The 19,533-nt window shown below is 49.4% G+C and overlaps 2 protein-coding genes across 2 annotated transcripts in view; one reads left to right on the top strand and one right to left on the bottom strand.

Annotated features, from left to right (window-relative positions):
* Window positions 1–3,091, bottom strand: part of ST13 (ST13 Hsp70 interacting protein) — a 114,315-nt gene extending 111,224 nt beyond the window's left edge. The window contains exons 1-2 of the mRNA XM_068242115.1: window positions 2,809–3,091; window positions 585–674 (exon numbers count right to left, since the gene is read on the bottom strand). Of these exons, the coding sequence (XP_068098216.1) occupies window positions 585–674; window positions 2,809–2,918 (200 nt within the window). The 5' untranslated portion in view covers window positions 2,919–3,091. The remainder of the gene's footprint in view (window positions 1–584; window positions 675–2,808) is intronic.
* Window positions 3,092–3,503: 412 nt separating this feature from the next.
* XPNPEP3 (X-prolyl aminopeptidase 3) overlaps window positions 3,504–19,533 on the top strand; it is a 196,406-nt gene continuing 180,376 nt past the window's right edge. The window contains exon 1 of the mRNA XM_068240213.1: window positions 3,504–3,612. Coding sequence (XP_068096314.1) covers window positions 3,513–3,612 — 100 coding nt within the window. The 5' untranslated portion in view covers window positions 3,504–3,512. The remainder of the gene's footprint in view (window positions 3,613–19,533) is intronic.

Genomic DNA, 19,533 nt, shown 5'->3' with positions numbered 1-19,533 from the left:
AACAATTTGTTAGAATTCTTCCCAGATTTATTCCTAAAGTGTCCTCATTTCATGTTAACCAAGAGTTAGTTTTACCTAATTTCCTTTCAGAGGGGATATGCCATCCTTTGGACGTTGGTCAATCTATCAGGGCCTACCTAAGGGCCTCGGAATCTTTCAGAAATTCAGAACGCTTGTTTGTGAATTATCAGGGTCCTAGAAAAGGTCAAAATGGATCTGCTAGAACTATTTCTTCTTGGTTAGTCAAGATTATTAAAAAATGTTATACCTTGAAAGGTTTACCGGTGCCAAGTGAAATACATGCACATTCTACCAGGGGCATGTCAGCCTCCTGGGCGTGTTTTTCAAAAGTGTCTGTCGAATCCATATGTAAAGCGGCCAGTTGGTCATCTGTACATACATTTATGAACCATTACCATGTTGACCCTGCTTCTCTGACTTCGGTTGATTTTGGGAGAGCAGTTCTTGCTGTGTGAATTACGGTTGTTTTTTTTTGCAGAATTCCCTCCCTCTTGTGTGATTTGTTATATCCCATAGGTATGCCGCCATGTTTGGTCCAGGAAATAGGAAAATTGAATACTTACCTTCTGGAAGTTTCCTTTCCTGGATCAAACGATGGCGGCATACGAATCCCTCCCTCTTGTTCATTTGAGGACTGATTTTCACCAGAATGGCTGGAGGGGGCGGGTTCAAAAGATTTATTAGTGAGCTGTCCTATCAGGGTTCAGGGGCGGAGCCTATACCCATAGGTATGCCGCCATCGTTTGATCCAGGAAAGGAAAATTACGGAAGGTAAGTATTCAATTTTCCGATATTTTGTATGGTGCTAGACCATTGGTACGACCTAAATGCATGACATTACATTTTTCAACATAGACAAAGACAAGACAAATAACATTTATATTGCGCTTTTCTCCTTGCGGACTCAAAGCACCAGAGCAGAGCAGCAGCCACTAGGGCGCGCTCTATTAACAGTAGCAGTGTAAGGGAGACTTGCCAAAGGTCTCCTACTGAATTAGTGCTGGCTTACTGAACAGGCAGAGCCGAGATTCGAACCCTAGTCTCCTGTGTCAGAGGCAGAGCCCTTAACCATTACACCATCAACCAACCAGCCATAGAATGTCATCTGCCATGTATGTGCCCATATAGCCATCCTATCCAGATCCTGTTGCAATATGACACTATCTTCCTGAGAGTTGATGATTCTGCACAATTTTGTATCATCTGCAAAAATAGCAACATTCCTCACTACTGCATCTACTAGGTCATTAATAAATATATTGAAGAGCACTGGACCCAGTACAGACCCCACTGCTAACAGTCTCCCATTTTGAGTATGATCCATTGACCACAACTCTTTGTTTTCTGTCCATTAGCCAGTTCCCTATCCATGCACACAGACTCTTCCCCAGTCCTTGCATCCTCAACTTTTGCACCAGACTTTTGTGGAGAACAGTGTCGAAGGCCTTTGCAAAGTCCAAGTATATCACATCTACAGCATTCCCAATATCCACATTAGCGTACATGTGTTATGTAAGTAGAAGTAGTATTTATTTATATATGGAGTTTTTTATTTCTATAGGTTAGCATGGGTGTCGCTTGTTCTTTAAGGTTACACGAGAGGCAGCCGCAGAAGGGGGGGGGGGGGGGGCGACTATACTGGGGCAAATTTACTAGGTATACTGGGGCAACTATACTCGGTATACTGGGAGCAACTATATCTAAATACCCTATACCTGTACCAGGCTACCTACATACCTATACACTCCAAATAGTTTGGCCGCCGCACCCGAAAACCTGCCCCCCGGATCCCACCACGGACACAAACCCCGTGCCCCCCAGAGCAGAGCTGGGCAGAGGCGAAAGAGGCTCCAGCCTCAGGGTGCAGTGTAGGATGGAGCGCACAACTCATTCAGCTATCATTCCCCTATTGTGTTTGAAGCAGAGAGAAATGAGAAAAGGGGATACATTGCAATGCCTGCAAGCCAGATATTAAGGTGATGGGTGGCCCTGGGGCACTTCTTAGTCTAAAGGTGGCCACTAACGGTCCAATTTCAAGCGAAAAATCATTTGAGCGATAATAAATTCTGATCGGATCGGTTGTAAATAATCTCTGTTGGCGGACACAATCGATTATGAACGAGTGAAAAAAAAATGTCGTCCGAATTAATTTTCGTCGAACCAAAATTTGGATTTTTCTGTTGGTTGTGATAGATAGGAAGCAAAGATTGCTTCGTTGATAGTGTAGTGAACGATGTATTACAATATCTCACTTCCGATCAGAATTTCTGATCGCTCGAAACGATTTTTTGCTAGAAATTGGATCGTTAGTGGCCACCTTAATAGCAATCAGTTTGTGACGGCTGGGGTGGGAGTGATGGGTGGGCACTTGGTGTCTTAGCCTTGGGTGCTGGAGGACCTTGTCCCGTCACTGCTACGAGAACAGTTTGGTCTGGATAGCTGTCACCGGGACGAAAATGTTGGGGACCCCTGCTCTAAAGTAAGCTAGTACTAACACCTAAGAAACTGGCAGTTGTACTGTAACCCTGAAGACCAACCACCAGCGTATGTTTGCAGGAGACTAATGTAAAGTTACCTCTCAGTATTGCCCTTTAGCTGCTTGTTTGAGTATACACAAATATAAACTACAGTGTTTACAAGACACTAAATTGCTACTTTGGCGAGCAATGTATGTATTTCTACTATTAACCTTTAATTACTTCATCTACTTTTGCACTGAATCAATGAAACCACTAGGCTGAGATGCTCTAACATGCATGGCAATATTTGCAGGCGCCATAACATCACCTGATCAGCCAGTCCGTAAAGAAGCGAAGCTCTGGACGGTGTAGGATGGCCGGATTACTCTGACATAAACGCACGAACTCTCTCAGCTCTTCAAGCTTCCGCGGGTCCATGACTTGCAATACACGACACAGCGAGCACACCACAGCACACCACAGGACACCACTAACTAGAAGGAACTAGAAGCGGGCGTGGCGAGGGTCAACGGGCGGGGCTACCGAGCAACCCACACAAGTGTGCTCGTTTCAGCAGCGCTGCTGGAAGTCCGCCATCTTCGTACACCCTAGAAGAAGCTTGTGTCTTTTTTTCACTTCCGTGTTTATATCAGGAAGTCAACTATCGCCGTGCAACATTTAGTACAAATATCAGTCAACTAATATTTTCAGTAACTATAAAAAAGCTAACAATTCATCTCTGCTGCATAGACATACCAGAATATATAATGTAACCATTTTCCTCAGGCCAATGAACACGTTTCACAATAACATGCTTTCACTTTTAACACGGAAGTAAAGTGTCTAGATCTATCTAGCTATTTAATCCTACCCTTATAAGTAGTATATCTAGCCATTTCCCACCAAGTCATTGTTTACAACGTAATCACGAACGCATGCTTTATTATTTATGACAGCTTCTGCACTCCTGACCTGAACAAAAGACATTACTCCCATGACGTCAGCATGCTGCGCGAACATGTGCAGTAACTTATGCGACGAGCCCATGTGGGGGCGGGTGCGCGGTTAGAAACTCTATCTTCAGCTATGTGGTTAGCTGCTGGTCCCAAAGCCCTTTGCGAACGTGTTACAGGTCAGGGATGGCATTTCCTTTTGGAATTTTATTGTCTCGTGATAGCTGCAGTAATTCGTGAATAATGTTTTGTGAGCTTGCCTGCGTTTACTTTAACTACATTACATTGTTTTGACCGAAGTGTTCATGCTAGACTAGTGAAGTTGCAAAATGGAACCTTTTTATTCGTAACTATAAAGTTCTAATATAACTACTATGCTATAAGTTTATTTCGCCGAACACTTCATATAAACACAAATGTGTTAGGTGTATGTGAAAAATTCTTTTATTTATATGTGGATTAACAATTACAAACTGCATAAAAAACGTCAGTATCAGAAAAAATAGAAATAACAGACAGGAATAGACCTCAATAACATAGGCAGCCAAAGGATCAAAGATAGATCATCAAAATCAGTACAGATCAGTACAAATTAAAAATAAAAAGTCAGTGGAACACAGTCGTCATTTCATATTGCTGATTTTGATCGGTATCACCATAGTAAATAGAAGTAGTTGGCCCCATAATAATCAGAACATATGCATTATTCTACTAATATTATAAATGGGAAAGTTTGGATGTTTGTTACTCGATCACATAATAATGGCTGAACGGATTTGAATGAAATTTGACACCCACATAGTACACTACCTAGAATAATAGGATACTTTTTAGTCCCATAACCAAAAAGTGGGCGGAGACTATTACAAATTTCACTGGGAAATGTGCAAACAGCAGCCATTCTTACACTGTTAATGGTAGGGTTTTTAAACTTTGCACAGTTGGTCACTGGGTGACTGGGATTAATATTCAGAAAAGTGGGTGGAGCATACAAAAGCCAATCAAAATTCACCTATTGATTTTCAAGGGAAAAAATTCATTGCTGCCATTCTTGCACTGTTAATGGCACAAGCCACAAACCTAGTACAGTTGGTCTTTGGGTGACTGGGGTTCAAATTTAGAAAGAGGGTGAAGCCACAGACAGCAAATCAGATTTGTTTCATTTCAATGCAAATTATTCATGCCAAAGACCACAAATCTCACAAACTTGGTAATTGAGTAAATGTGTGTTAGGGTTAGAAAAAGGGGCTGTAGCCAACACCAGCCAAATACATAATCGGGCAATGCCGAGTGATCAGTGGGCGGAGACAAATACAAATTTCACTGGGAAAATGTACTATTCATTGTAGGGTTCTCAAGCTTTGCACAGTTGATCACTGGGTGACTGGGATTAATATTCAGGAAAGTGGGTGGAGCCTACAGCAAATAATCAAAATTCACCTATTGATTTTCAAGGGAAAATCTTTCATTGCTGCCATTCTTGCACTGTTATCGGCACAAGCCTAAAACCTGGTACTTTTGGTGACTGGGGTTCAAATTCAGAAAAGCTAGTATCATATATCAATGTGACCCAATGGCAGCTTAGTATACTTTAAATTAGTTTTTTGCATGCAGAAAAAAATCTGCCAGCAGTACAACACTGTATGTGTGTTTTTGCTATCAATTACATTAGCTGCTGTGGGAAAAAAAAGCATTTTGTTTTCCACAGCAAAAAACACATACAGAAAACTGACAGACAAGTGTGCTCCCAGCCTCAGGAGGACTAACCACTAGAGGTTGCCAATGAGATGCTAATTTTGTGTTGTATGCAAATATTATGCATTTTTTAACAGCCAATCAGATTCAAACAGGAAGTGCATTTGATTTGCTTAATTCCAAGCTGCATATTTTGCATGCAAGTCAGTTATATATTAATACAGTTATGTGCACGTCCGGCTCAGACTTGGTGTCATCTGTTACTTGATCTGCTAAACTTTATTAACTGTATTAATATATACCTGACTTGCATGCAAAATATACAGCTTGGAATTAAGCAAATCAAATGCACTTCCTGAGATGAAGATTTCATTTTTCAGCACGACCTGGCACCTGCTCACAGTGCCAAAACCACTGGTAAATGGTTTACTGACCATGGTATTACTGTGCTCAATTGGCCTGCCAACTCTCCTGACCTGAACCCTATAGAGAATCTGTGGGATATTGTGAAGAAAAAGTTGAGAGTCGCAAGACCCAACACTCTGGATGAGCTTAAGGCCGCTATCGAAGCATCCTGGGCCTCCATAACACCTGAGCAGTGCCACAGGCTGATTGCCTCCATGCTGCGCTGCATTGAAGCAGTCATTTCTGCAAAAGGATTCCCGACCAAGTATTGAGTGCATAACTGAACATAATTATTTGAAGGTTGACTTTTTTTGTCTTAAAAACACTTTTCTTTTATTGGTCGGATGAAATATGCTATTTTTTTGAGATAGGAATTTTGGGTTGTCATGAGCTGTATGCCAAAATCATCAATATTAAAACAATAAAAGGTTCGGATCATTCAAAATAGCATTTGTATTGATATAGTTATAAGGGGAATTAGGATATAGAATGTACATGCTTTTTAATATGGCAATTTTGTATGTTGTATTGGGCTAAAACTGTAAACAATGCCCATCTTGCTAACACGGGTGATCCACCAATCACCAACGAGAAGGTACTATGTTACTATGGTGTCAGATGGCGGATCCCCTGATGAGTCTGGCGTGAGGACGAAACGCGTGTAGGGCGGAGCTGCGTCTGACGTCGATCGCACACTAAGAAGTGGACCGGCCGGTCTTCATTGCGGTGCACGGCGGATTACCCGGTGTTCTGAGGGGAGGAGCGGAGCGGGACAACGCGGATAGCCGAGAGCGCGGATTCCCAGGAGGCACTCCGGATTGAGCAGATGGGCATTGGCATGCATACTTTGTGACACGCTGTTAAACCTTCTGGACGCGTAAGTGAGATGTATTGAGCGCACAGAGGCAATTTTTATGACAATATTACGCTATGTGGTTTTCTATTGTCTTTTATTTTTTTACTGAGATTTTTTACTGGATTAAAAAGAAAGACCTTTAAAGAGTCATCGTTCGTGGCTTGATTGGAAATAATTCAAACGCAGTCTCCACCTGAATCTAGAGGTGGGCTGAATCTGGTGAGAAGTGTGGCTTGCAGTTGTGGAGTGACACATTCACTTGGTTGACACTTTGGAGTTTGATGGGAGGAGTGCACAAGCGGTGTTGATATCTAAACTGTATTACCCTATGTGGAGTTCCTCTCTTCCCTTTACAGAGTGAAAAGAGCTGCCTAATCATTACTGCTTAAGATCCACCTGAGAGCTGGGGTGGCTCATATCTGGTGAGGATTTAGAGATAGGGGATGCGGGTGTATTGAAGAGACTGTCACCTGGGAAGCACAAGCCACTGGTGGTGTGGAGGAGTTGCATAAACTGACAGTATTACCCTATGTGGAGCTTTTATTTTATTGCAGGTCTGGAGAGAGCAGCATTTTTTCTTTACAGTAAAAGGCTTGAACTACAGTATATTCTGGCGTATAAGACTACTTTTTAACTCTTGAAAATCATCTGAAAAGTCAGGGGTCATCTTATACGCCGGGTGTAATTGATTGATTGACTCTCAGATCTCGCTGCTGAGGACTGTAGTGAAGCGGTGCAGGTGCACATGTGAGATCTGAGAGGCAGAGAAGGAGGTAAATAGCATACAGGGGCGGGCCAGAAGGGTGAAAAAGGCGTGTTTTATGGCACAGCGCGATCTATTCTTCCATACTACTGTGATAAACAGGGAGACAGGGAGAGCTGACCAATCCACTTAGGGAGAGGGAGAGTTGACCAATCCAATACTGTTATATACTGGGTACCACATACAGTACAGCACTAGTATCTGTTCATACATAGCACCAGTATATGATTTTTTTTTTTTCATTTTTATTTGGTGTGCATTGGAAGAGGGGTAGTCCTATACGGCGAGTATATCCCAAACTCTATATTTTAACTGTAAAATTTGGGGGTCGTCTTATACACCCAGTCGTCTTATACGCCAGCATGTACGGTACTTCAGTTGTGTGTATTTGAATCTAAAATAGATTAAAGTCTAATGTTTATCAGTACATTACAGAAAATAATGAACTTTATCACAATATGCTAATTTTTTGAGAAGATCCTGTATAGTGTGGAATCCCTAGATGTATCCCCAGGCTGTGGAGTTGAAGTCGGGGGGTTTGGGTACCTGGAGTCAGTAGTTTCATTTGTATCAAATTCACAGCCATGGCAAGTATTAGATTAAGGAGTCGAGGAGTCAGAGTCTGAGCCATTTTGGGTACCTAGAGTTGGTGGTTTCATAAACTGAGTCGGATGATTTTTGTACCGACTCCACAGCCCTGGATGTAAGCTGCAAATTTGATCAGTAGCTTGGCGACATAGAGCTTGACTTGATTGAAATGGATGGCTTTCTCCCTCTGAAGACATAACAAGAAAAGTTGTTTAGGTGATACCTTTAATGACTAACGATACAAGATTTCTTTGCAAGCTTTCGAAACTTTAAGTCTCTTCTTCAGGCATTTTTCAGAACTGGATCAGAACCATACGGTGTGGTTCTGCTCCAGTTTTGAAACATGCCTAAAGAAGAAAAAAGTTTTGAAAGCTTGCAAAGGAATCTTGTACAGTTAGTCATTAAAGGTATCACGTAAACAACTTTTCTTGTTATGTCTTCGGATTCTCTCCATGAGAGACCACACGCAAATGGCTTTGTCCCTCTGTCACACTTACCGCTCCCGGGATCTAATGCTGACTCCTCAGTTACCGGTGAATGCCGTCCCGAGAGATATCTGAGATTGGCATCCTCGGGCATCACGGCTGCACCTTAGTTTTCTTATGTGAGCAGCAGGGGGCGTGGCACAAAGGTCAAGGTATTTAAACCCTGACCAAACAGCGCCCAGTGCTGTTGCATCATTGTGCCAGCCACGGTTTGTTTACACGCCGTTTCTTACTAGTCCTTTCAGTTCAGTCTTGTCACGTCAGCCTTGTCGACTGCTTCTATCCCTGGCTACCTATACTGCAGCCACTTATTACTGGCTACCTATACTGCGGCCACCTACTACTGGCTACACCTATTACTGGCTGCACCTATTCCTGGCTACTTATACTGGGGGCACCTATAACTGACTAGCTATACTGGAGGCACCTATACCTGGCTACTATACAGGGGTGAGCGGTGAAAGTAAGAAAGGGGTGTAAGAAAGAAGTAAAGAAAGCACGTGAAGGTGTAAGAAAGAAGGAAGTACGTGCGTGAAGGACACCTAGCAAGTGAGTATTTGTGGAAGTGAATCTGTCTGTGAATATTTATATGTGAAAACTGCACTGGAGATTTGGGCGACGCCTTAGTTTGTAATAGGAATTATGGCTATAGCGGCTCTCAGTGAGTAATTTGGGCACCGTCAAAAGACCATGCACAAATTACTATAAAAACACTAATATCAGCTAATATCTGGAAATATGCCTGAAGAAGGCGGACTAGATCCCAGAAAACTTGCATAATTTAACTTTATCAGTTAGCCATTAAAGTGAATGTTTACCCATTTAAAAATAAAAAAGTCAGATACTCACCTAAGGAGAGAGAGAAGGCTCGGTCCTAATGAGCCTTCCCTCTCCTCTCCCGGTGTCCGGTCCCGCGCAGGATCCCCCGTAGCAGTATTCGACCAGTTCGGTCAAATACTGCCATTTCCGCTGCCGAAGGGATGTTTCGGAAACCTTCGGGAGCACTTGGGCTCCCGAGGACGGGGCCGCTCCATAGTACGCATGCGCTAGCGCCCTCTATGACGAAACTCGCGCGTACGTAGTATGGAGCGGCCCGTCTTCGGAAGCCCGAGTGCTCCCGAAGACCTCCGAAGTCCCTGCGGCGGTGGACGCGAACGGGGGAGCCAGCGCAGCACCGAGGGCACCGGGAGAGGAGAGGGAAGGCTCATTAGGACTGAGCCTTCCCTCTCTTTAGGTGAGTAACTGACTTTTTTATTTTTACATTGGTACCCATTGGCTTTAAAAGGTATTACTTTTACAAGACTTTGGTTTTTTTCTACCTATATAAAAACACTGTAATTCAGTTTCCAGCAATAACATCTTTCACTACTATCCATGGCGACCTGGAGGGAGAATAGTATTTAACGCCGTCAGGACTTTTGCAGGAGCAGGGTGAGCCATTTTACAGCTTTACCCTGCACCCAAATCTCCCGGCGGCTTAAAGGAAACATCCAAGCAAGATAAAAAAACAAAATCCACTTACCTGGGGCTTCTTCCAGCCCATGGCTGCCGTCCTGTGCCCTCGCCGCAGCTCAAGTGGCTACCGGTGTCTTGCACTTCAGAAGCCGACCTCGCCAGGTCGGCTTCTTGTGCGCTCCACGGCGCGGGTCACGTGGTCCGGCCGACGTCATCAGGTCTGTACTGTGCAGGCACAGTAGTTCTGCGCCTGCGCAGTACAGACCTGATGACGGCAGCCGGACCACGTGACCCGCGCGTGGAGCGCAAAAGAAGCCGACGTGGCGAGGTTGGCTTCTGCAGCTCGGGATAACGGGAGGCATCGGAGCTGCGGCGAGGACACAGGACGGCAGCCAGGGGCTGGAGGAAGCCCCAGGTAAGTGGATTTTGTTTTTTTATTTTGCATTGACCTTCACTTTAAGCATATATATGCTGAGAGAATGAGGCACATCTGGCTACCATACTAGTGTGGGGGGAGCACATTATTAAATGGACGGGGGAGGCCGGGGTTAAAATAATTGTATAATACTGTGGTATTTTTTTAGACTGTTATCATACTGTGGATTTTCATACCGTTGCAACCCTACCAACATTCCGTGGCACTGTACAAAGTAAGAAGTGAACATGGGGTACATAACAATACAGACAAATTTAATACACCAATACATTATTAGTAACAAAATACAGTATTACATATACACTTCCTCAATTGGAAAACTTATCTCATCTCCCTGGGCTTCAAATACCACTTTTTATGTCGACGATACTCAGATTTACCTCCATACCCCTGATATCTCCTCCACCACCATGGACAAGGTCTCCTCATGTATTTCAACTATTTCCTCCTGGATGTCAGCTAGGTTCCTAAAGCTTAACCTAGACAAAACTGAGCTCACCCATTGCTGATCTTTCCACTTGACACTGCTGCACCCCTCCCAGATTTCCACCTCCCAATCAACAACACAACCATTCGCCCTACCTCCCAGGCCCGTTGTCTGGGCGTCACCCTGGACTCCTTCATTCCCCATATCCAAAACCTCACCAGAGCCTGCAGTTTCCAGCTCTGTAATATTTCCAAGCTCTGCCCCTTCTTAAACCTGTACTTGAACAAGCTACTCATCCATGCCCTCATCATCTCCTGCCTGGATTACTGCAACTCTCGCCGCCTCTTGAAATGCATTGCCCCTCTTCAACCAGTTATGAACGCTGCTGCAAGACTCATCCATCCTTCTCACCGCTCTGCATCCGCATCTCCCCTCTGTAAATCCCTGCACTGGCTCCCTATCCGATTCAGGTCAAGTTTCAAGATTCTATGCCTGACATAGAATTCTGTGCACAAAACCTGCCCTACCTACATCTCGGAGCTTGTTCATAGGTATACATCAGGTCGTCCCCTCCGGTCCTCCAGTAACCTGCGCATAACTGCCCCACGCATTTCCCACTCCCATACGCGCCTGCAGAATTTCTCACGAGCCGCCCCCACCCTCTGGAACTCCCTTCCACTGCCCATAAGACTTGTTCACTCCTTCAACACATTCAAGCAAGCCCTCAAAACCCACTTCCTTAAGATGACCTACCCACCCCCTACCACACAGTAACTCTGAATATTTATTCCACCCCCCTACCTAGTGTGACCCCCCCCCCCCCCCCCCACCACTTAGATTGTAAACCTTTAGCAGGGTCCTCTCTTTCCTAGTGTATTCTACATGGTGTGCTCCTTTCCTATGACAGCCTCATAATTGTATTACTGGGCCTACTTTACTAGCACAAAATCTCATGATCATGTATCTTGTATCCTGTTTGCCTTGTATAACTTTGTCCTATGTTGTATAACCTTATGTCTCAGTGTTCTCCCCAGAATTTTTTTTCAGCCGGGTGGCATGAAAAAGTAGCCGGGTGGAGAAGTACGGGCCCTTTTCCACTAGGAAGTGTGATCGCAATCCCGTTGCGAACACGCTACCTACAATTCCCACTACCAGTGATTGCACGGTATAGCTGCTGGTAAAAGAGCACGATCGCATGACAGTTGTGAGTCGGAAAAAAACAATGCATGCCAGTGAGCACTGCGATTTATAAGTTATCGTGGTGCTCATGGGGGGTAGATTTACTTAACTGGGGCTTGTTCCAGCAATCGGGTCCCTTGCTGTAGTTGCAATCTACTCCAGTGTGTCGCTGTCGCCGTGAAAGATCCCCGACTTTTGTCACGGATACGTCTGCTCCTCTCTGTCATGCTTCAGAGGCCAGGATGATTCTGTGCTTGCGCAGTTCACACATACTTAAACTACATAATCGCAGAATGCTCCAGACTACAGGAGCATGAGTGAGAGAGGTGCACAGATGAGACTTTGCTTGCACAGTAGCCTGCAACCAACTGGGGCTGGGGCTCTTTTGGAGGGTAGCGCAACCACAGAAAGGGACCAGATGCAGACTTCTCTCTCTTCCCCCCCAGCTCAAATAGGTATTCTTATGAGACTGTCAGTTTTAGTGAACAATGAATGATTTGGCACTTTGATATTGACTCTCTTTGCCTGGATACACACTTCAGCCCATTAAGGTGTCACGTTCCTTTAGTGACCCCTCTTTGAATTGCTGAGTGATTTATACTGTGCTCCGTGTGCCATTTGTTTGTTTGCCGTTTCTGGAAATTAATTACCTGGGTGCCTATTTAAGCTGAAAGTGTTAATTAGATGGTCCTCTGCAGTAGGGGCGTGCTGGAGTGACTTGTAAGTGACTAAGCTGTCCGTGTCACTTTCCCCTGCCATGCGTTCTTCAGCTCTGCGAGTCTGCCTGTGAAGTAAGGATGATCTCTCCTCCCTGGTGTGACAGCTGCTTCTGCTACTGGCTGCACGGAGTTGTGAGGGGCGGGGAACACTCGGCTGCCTCTGGTTATTACTGGTTGGAGGGAGGCAACAATGAGTAAACACGCTGACTGACTGCTAAATGCAGAGAGGGAAGGAAAGAAAGCCTTCAGCCACCCGGGAACAGTGTGTGCGCGCGCATGTATAATGAAACGGCGCAATCGGGTCTATTGTGGACGGACACCTGACTCATACCACATGGGCGGCTGAATTTTACCCGGGCGGCCGGCCAATCTTACCCGGGCGGCGCGCCCTGCTAATATGCTCTGGGGAGAACACTGTGTCTGTCTTCCTTGTATCATATCATTGTATGTATTTAATGTGCAGTGCTGCGTAATATGTTGGCGCTTTATAAAATTATCAATAATAATATTAGATACAAAATACAGAACTGATAACCGTGACAAAAGTAACCTGAATAAAATGTATAATAATGAATGCCAAGACACAGAAGGGGGGAGAGAGCCCTGCCCTTGTGAGTTTAGAAGCTAAAGGAATAGGGTGTGATAGTATACAATAAAATACCTAGAGGACATGTGTTTTTTAGGATATCTAGTAGGAGTGCAACTTGGCTTTAGGACAAAGGGTTTAAGGTCCACTGGTGTACGCCAGGGGTGGAATGCAGCGACTGCAGCTCCGACTTCCAGGTCTCGGAAAGCCGCTGACGTCACTGGAACGCAGCAGGCTTCTCAGCTCTCATTGGTTAGGCGGAGGACGCGTTCTCAGTACGCGCTCCGCTGATGTGAACAGTAACTCTGATGCTCATGATTGCGTGTCAGCTGATTGCTATTGGTTTGTGTTCAATCCTGCCTTGGTTGATTGGTTAGTTCTTGTATTTAAACCTAGTGAACGCCCCCAGTCATCGCCCGTGATAGCATTACCTTGGCTAGTTGCTGGGTAGCGCTCACTGTCTGTTTGATTCCTGTTGCTGACTATTGACCTCTGCTTGTAAACTGATTTGCATGAACTCTGCCTGGACTGACTTTGCCCTGCCTTGACTACGCTATCTCTGGAAAGTGTCTTTCTGGACTCCCTCATTGTCACCAGGAACGCCTGGCTCTTCTGCTACTTGGCTCATTCGTCCATATAGCCTCATCCACTAGGCCTCAGGTGACTATCTTGTATATTCATATCTACTGTGCCCAGTATTGAATTGCCAAGAATATTCAGGTTGTCTGATGATTAGCTATCTGTCAAACTGTATGCTACATCTACCTGCAGGGTGTATTGTAGTATTGTGTTAGGCATAAGTTTGCGCAAGTGTTACAGGCTGAGCTCTGGGTCACTCATATGAACATACAGTCTGACCTGTGGTTATTGACCAGACAAGCGCAAAAGGTGGATCAGCACAACACCAGGCCGCCTCCGAATGGCCTCCAATCAGAGGTGCGCTGAGCCCCCCCAGAAACTACAAACGCACCTTGAACCCAAACAGAAGCTCTGCATATACACCAAAAGCATGGCTGTTAAGTGGGAGCAGCTGACCAAAAACTAAATTAATTAGTACATAGCAAGGAAATGAACAGCGCTGCTTAAAAACAGGCAAGTGCCTACCTGCAAAAGAGTGCAAGCCCCACTTGTGGAGTCGAATACACACCGAGCATACACATGACCTGTCTACCACTGGAGGAGGATGTTAGTTTCCTGTAACAGCTTGCATGCAACCTATTAAGTACTCGTCCCTCCCACTGCGAAGAAGTTGATCCTCCATGGGAGGGGCCTAACACTAACTAAATCCTAACCTATGTATATGCATAGCCTGGGTGCGGCTAATCAAATAAAATCGAAAATTTAAAATTGCGCAAAAGGTGGATCAGCGCAACAGCTATTGACCAGACAAGCCTGACAAAGGGGAAGTGGCCTAAGGTAGAGCGTGTGCTTGTTGGAACAAGTGAGTTTTGAGAGAGCGTTTAAAAGTAACAAAGGTTGGGGAGTGACAGATGTGTTGTGGGAGGGCTTTCCAGAGGAGGGGTGAAGCACATGCAAAATCTTGTATACCTGAATGCAAGGGGGGTAATTTTAGAGGAAGATAACAGCAGGTCATGTGCAGATCTGAGATTACAATTGGGTTGGTATCTGGAAACTAGTGAGGAGATATATAGGGGAGAGGGATTGTGGAGAGCTTTGTAGGTTAAGGTTAAAGGAATCTTCAGGCAAAAAATTTAAAAAAATGAGTTTCACTTACCTGGGGCTTCTACCAGCCCCATGCAGCCATCCTTTGCCCTCGTAGTCACTCACTGCTGCTTCAGTCCCCCGCCGCCAACTAGTTTCGGTTTTGCCGACCTCTGAATCGGCGGGTCGCATTGCGTACATTTGCACGCATTCCCGCTGGTGCAGAAACATTAACACATACATTTTTATGCGTTAGTGGTGCAACGCATAAAAATGTATGCATTAATGTTCCTGCACCAGCGGGAATGCGTAAAAATGTACGCAATGCGGCATGCCGACCCCAAGGTCAGCAAAAACGAAACTAGCTGGTGGCAGGGGACTGGAGCAGCAGTGAGTGACTACGAGGGCACAGGGTGGCTGCATGAGGCTGGTAGAAGCCCCAGGTAAGTGAAACTCATTTTTTATTTTTTGTCGATTCCTTTTAAGAGTTAAAACTGAATCATCTGGTTAATTGGTAGCCAATGAAGAGCTTGACAGAGAGGAGCAGCAGAGGAAGAAAGAGAAAAAAGATGAATGAGACGAGTAGCAGTGTTCAGTTCAGATTGGAGCAGTGCCAGTCTGTTAGATGGTAGTCCACAAAGTAGCATGTTACAGTAGTCCAGACGAGATATTATAAGAACATGTATTAACATTTTAGTTGTGTCTTGAGTGAAAAAAAGGTCAGATGCGAGATATGTTTTTGAGTTGGAGATGACAGGAGCTGGTTAGGGAGTGAATGTGAGGAATAAAAGCGAGAGGAGTCAAATATTACCTCTAAGCACCGTGCTTTGGGAACTGATGTTATGGGAATGTTATTAACATTTATTGTTATTTCAGGCAGAGTGGTGGACAGAGATGGAGGAAAAATGATTAGTTCTGTTTTACTCATTAAGTTTTAAGAAGTGAGAGAACATGGAGGATATAGCAGACAAGCCGTCAGGACCACTTGTGAGGAGGGAGTTAAAGTCTGGGGCTGAGAGGTACAGTTGTGTATCATCTGCATATAAGTGGTTAAAACCCAATTAAGTTGCCAAGACTGTGCACGTAGATGGAAAAGAGGAGTGGGCAAGGACAGAGCCTTGAGGTACCCCCACAGACAAAGGATAAGGAGAAGAGATTTGATCAGACCTGTCACGACGGGCCAGGTCATTTCGGTTCTGTCACGTCGGACCATTTCGGTTCGGTTCCGTTGCGTCGGACCAGGTCGGTTTGGTCCTGTTACGTCCGTCAGTTCGGTCCTGTTAAGTCCGTCAGTTCGGTCCTGTTAAGTCCGTCAGTTCGGTCCTGTTACGTCCGTCAGTTCGGTCCTGTTACGTCCGTCAGTTCGGTCCTGTTACGTCCGTCAGTTCGGTCCTGTTACGTCCGTCAGTTCGGTCCTGTTACGTCCGTCAGTTCGGTCCTGTTACGTCCGTCAGTTCGGTCCTGTTACGTCCGTCAGTTCGGTCCTGTTACGTCCGTCAGTTCGGTCCTGCTACGTCCGTCAGTTCGGTCCCGTCACGTCGGCCCCGTCAGTTCGGTCCCGTCACGTTGGCCCTCCCGTGACGTCGGCCCCGTCACTTTGGTCCCGTGACGTCGGCCCCGTCACTTCGGCCCCGTCACGTCGGCCCCGTCAGTTCGGACCCGTCACGTCGGCCCCGTCAGTTCGGTCCCGTCACGTCGGCTCCGTCAGTTCGGTCCCGTCACGTCGGCCCCGTCAGTTCGGTCCCGTCACGTCGGCCCCGTCAGTTCGGTCCCGTCACGTCGGCCCCGTCAGTTCGGTCCCGTCAATTCGGCCCCGTCAGTTCGGTCCCGTCACGTCGGCCCCGTCAGTTCGGTCCCGTCACGTCGGCCCCGTCAGTTCGGTCCCGTCACGTCGGCCCCGTCAGTTCGGTCCCGTCACGTCGGCCCCGTCAGTTCGGTCCCGTCAGTTCGGCCCCGTCAGTTCGGCCCCGTCACTTTGGTCCCGTCACGTCGGCCCCGTCACTTCGGTCCCGTCACTTCGGCCCCGTCACTTCGGTCCCGTCACGTCGGCCCCGTGAGTTGGGTCCCGTCACGTCGGCCCCGTCAGTTGGGTCCCGTCACGTCGGCCCCGTCAGTTGGGTCCCGTCACGTCGGCCCCGTCAGTTCGGTCCCGTCACGTCGGCCCCGTCAGTTCGGTCCCGTCACGTCGGCCCCGTCAGTTCGGTCCCGTCACGTCGGCCCCGTCAGTTTGGTCCCGTCACGTCGGCCCCGTCAGTTCGGTCCCGTCACGTCGGCCCCGTCAGTTCGGTCCCGTCACGTCGGCCCCGTCAGTTCGGTCCCGTCACGTCGGCCCCGTCAGTTCGGTCCCGTCAGTTCAGCCCCGTCACTTCGGTCCCGTCACGTCGGTCCCGTCACTTCGGTCCCGTCACGTCGGTCCCGTCACTTCGGTCCCGTCACGTCGGCCCCGTGAGTTGGGTCCCGTCAGTTCGGCCCCGTCAGTTCGGTCCCGTCACGTCGGTCCCGTCACTTCGGTCCCGTCACGTCGGTCCAGTCACGTCGGCCCCGTGAGTTGGGTCCCGTCACGTCGGCCCCATCAGTTCGGTCCCGTCACGTCGGCCCCATCAGTTCGGTCCCGTCACGTCGGCCCCGTCAGTTCGGTCCCGTCACGTCGGCCCCGTCAGTTCGGTCCCGTCACGTCGGCCCCGTCAGTTCGGTCCCGTCACGTCGGCCCCGTCAGTTCGGTCCCGTCACGTCGGCCCCGTCAGTTCGGTCCCGTCACGTCGGCCCCGTCAGTTCGGTCCCGTCACGTCGGCCCCGTCAGTTCGGTCCCGTCACGTCGGCCCCGTCAGTTCGGTCCCGTCACGTCGGCCCCGTCACGTCGGCCCCGTCAGTTCGGTCCCGTCACGTCGGCCCCGTCAGTTCGGTCCCGTCACGTCGGCCCCGTCAGTTCGGTCCCGTCACGTCGGCCCCGTCAGTTCGGTCCCGTCACGTCGGCCCCGTCAGTTCGGTCCCGTCACGTCGGCCCCGTCAGTTCGGTCCCGTCACGTCGGCCCCGTCAGTTCGGTCCCGTCACGTCGGCCCCGTCAGTTCGGTCCCGTCACGTCGGCCCCGTCAGTTCGGTCCCGTCACGTCGGCCCCGTCAGTTCGGCCCCGTCAGTTCGGTCCCGTCACGTCGGCCCCGTCAGTTCGGTCCCGTCACGTCGGCCCCGTCAGTTCGGTCCCGTCACGTCGGCCCCGTCAGTTCGGTCCCGTCACGTCGGCCCCGTCAGTTCGGTCCCGTCAGTTCAGCCCCGTCACTTCGGTCCCGTCACGTCGGTCCCGTCACTTCGGTCCCGTCACGTCGGCCCCGTGAGTTGGGTCCCGTCAGTTCGGCCCCGTCAGTTCGGTCCCGTCACGTCGGTCCCGTCACTTCGGTCCCGTCACGTCGGTCCAGTCACGTCGGCCCCGTGAGTTGGGTCCCGTCACGTCGGCCCCATCAGTTCGGTCCCGTCACGTCGGCCCCGTCAGTTCGGTCCCGTCACGTCGGCCCCGTCAGTTCGGTCCCGTCAGTTCGGTCCCGTCACGTCGGCCCCGTCAGTTCGGTCCCGTCACGTCGGCCCCGTCAGTTCGGTCCCGTCACGTCGGCCCCGTCAGTTCGGTCCCGTCACGTCGGCCCCGTCAGTTCGGTCCCGTCACGTCGGCCCCGTCACGTCGGCCCCGTCAGTTCGGTCCCGTCACGTCGGCCCCGTCAGTTCGGTCCCGTCACGTCGGCCCCGTCAGTTCGGTCCCGTCACGTCGGCCCCGTCAGTTCGGTCCCGTCACGTCGGCCCCGTCAGTTCGGTCCCGTCACGTCGGCCCCGTCAGTTCGGTCCCGTCACGTCGGCCCCGTCAGTTCGGTCCCGTCACGTCGGCCCCGTCAGTTCGGTCCCGTCACGTCGGCCCCGTCAGTTCGGTCCCGTCACGTCGGCCCCGTCAGTTCGGTCCCGTCACGTCGGCCCCGTCAGTTCGGTCCCGTCACGTCGGCCCCGTCAGTTCGGTCCCGTCACGTCGGCCCCGTCAGTTCGATCACGTCGGCCCTGTCAGTTCGGTCACGTCGGCCCCGTCAGTTCGGTCCCGTCACGTCGGCCCCGTCAGTTCGGTCCCGTCACGTCGGCCCCGTCAGTTCGGTCCCGTCACGTCGGCCCCGTCAGTTCGGTCCCGTCACGTCGGCCCCGTCAGTTCGGTCCCGTCACGTCGGCCCCGTCAGTTCGGTCCCGTCACGTCGGCCCCGTCAGTTCGGTCCCGTCACGTCGGCCCCGTCAGTTCGGTCCCGTCACGTCGGCCCCGTCAGTTCGGTCCCGTCGGCCCCGTCAGTTCGGTCCCGTCACGTCGGCCCCGTCAGTTCGGTCCCGTCACGTCGGCCCCGTCAGTTCGGTCCCGTCACGTCGGCCCCGTCAGTTCGGTCCCGTCACGTCGGCCCCGTCAGTTCGGTCCCGTCACGTCGGCCCCGTCAGTTCGATCACGTCGGCCCTGTCAGTTCGGTCACGTCGGCCCCGTCAGTTCGGTCCCGTCACGTCGGCCCCGTCAGTTCGGTCCCGTCACGTCGGCCCCGTCAGTTCGGTCCCGTCACGTCGGCCCCGTCAGTTCGGTCCCGTCACGTCGGCCCCGTCAGTTCGGTCCCGTCACGTCGGCCCCGTCAGTTCGGTCCCGTCACGTCGGCCCCGTCAGTTCGGTCCCGTCAGTTCGGTCCCGTCACGCCGGCCCCGTCAGTTCGGTCCCGTCAGTTCGGCCCCGTCAGTTCGGCCCCGTCAGTTCGGTCCCGTCACGTCGGTCCCGTCACGTCGGCCCCGTCACGTCGGCCCCGTCAGTTCGGTCCCGTCACGTCGGCCCCGTCAGTTCGGTCCCGT

The sequence above is a fragment of the Hyperolius riggenbachi genome, chromosome 6 (assembly GCF_040937935.1).
Source record: "Hyperolius riggenbachi isolate aHypRig1 chromosome 6, aHypRig1.pri, whole genome shotgun sequence".
Classification (NCBI taxonomy): domain Eukaryota; kingdom Metazoa; phylum Chordata; class Amphibia; order Anura; family Hyperoliidae; genus Hyperolius; species Hyperolius riggenbachi.
Note: the sequence above shows the minus strand (reverse complement) of the source record. Positions and strands in the feature narration are given on the sequence as shown.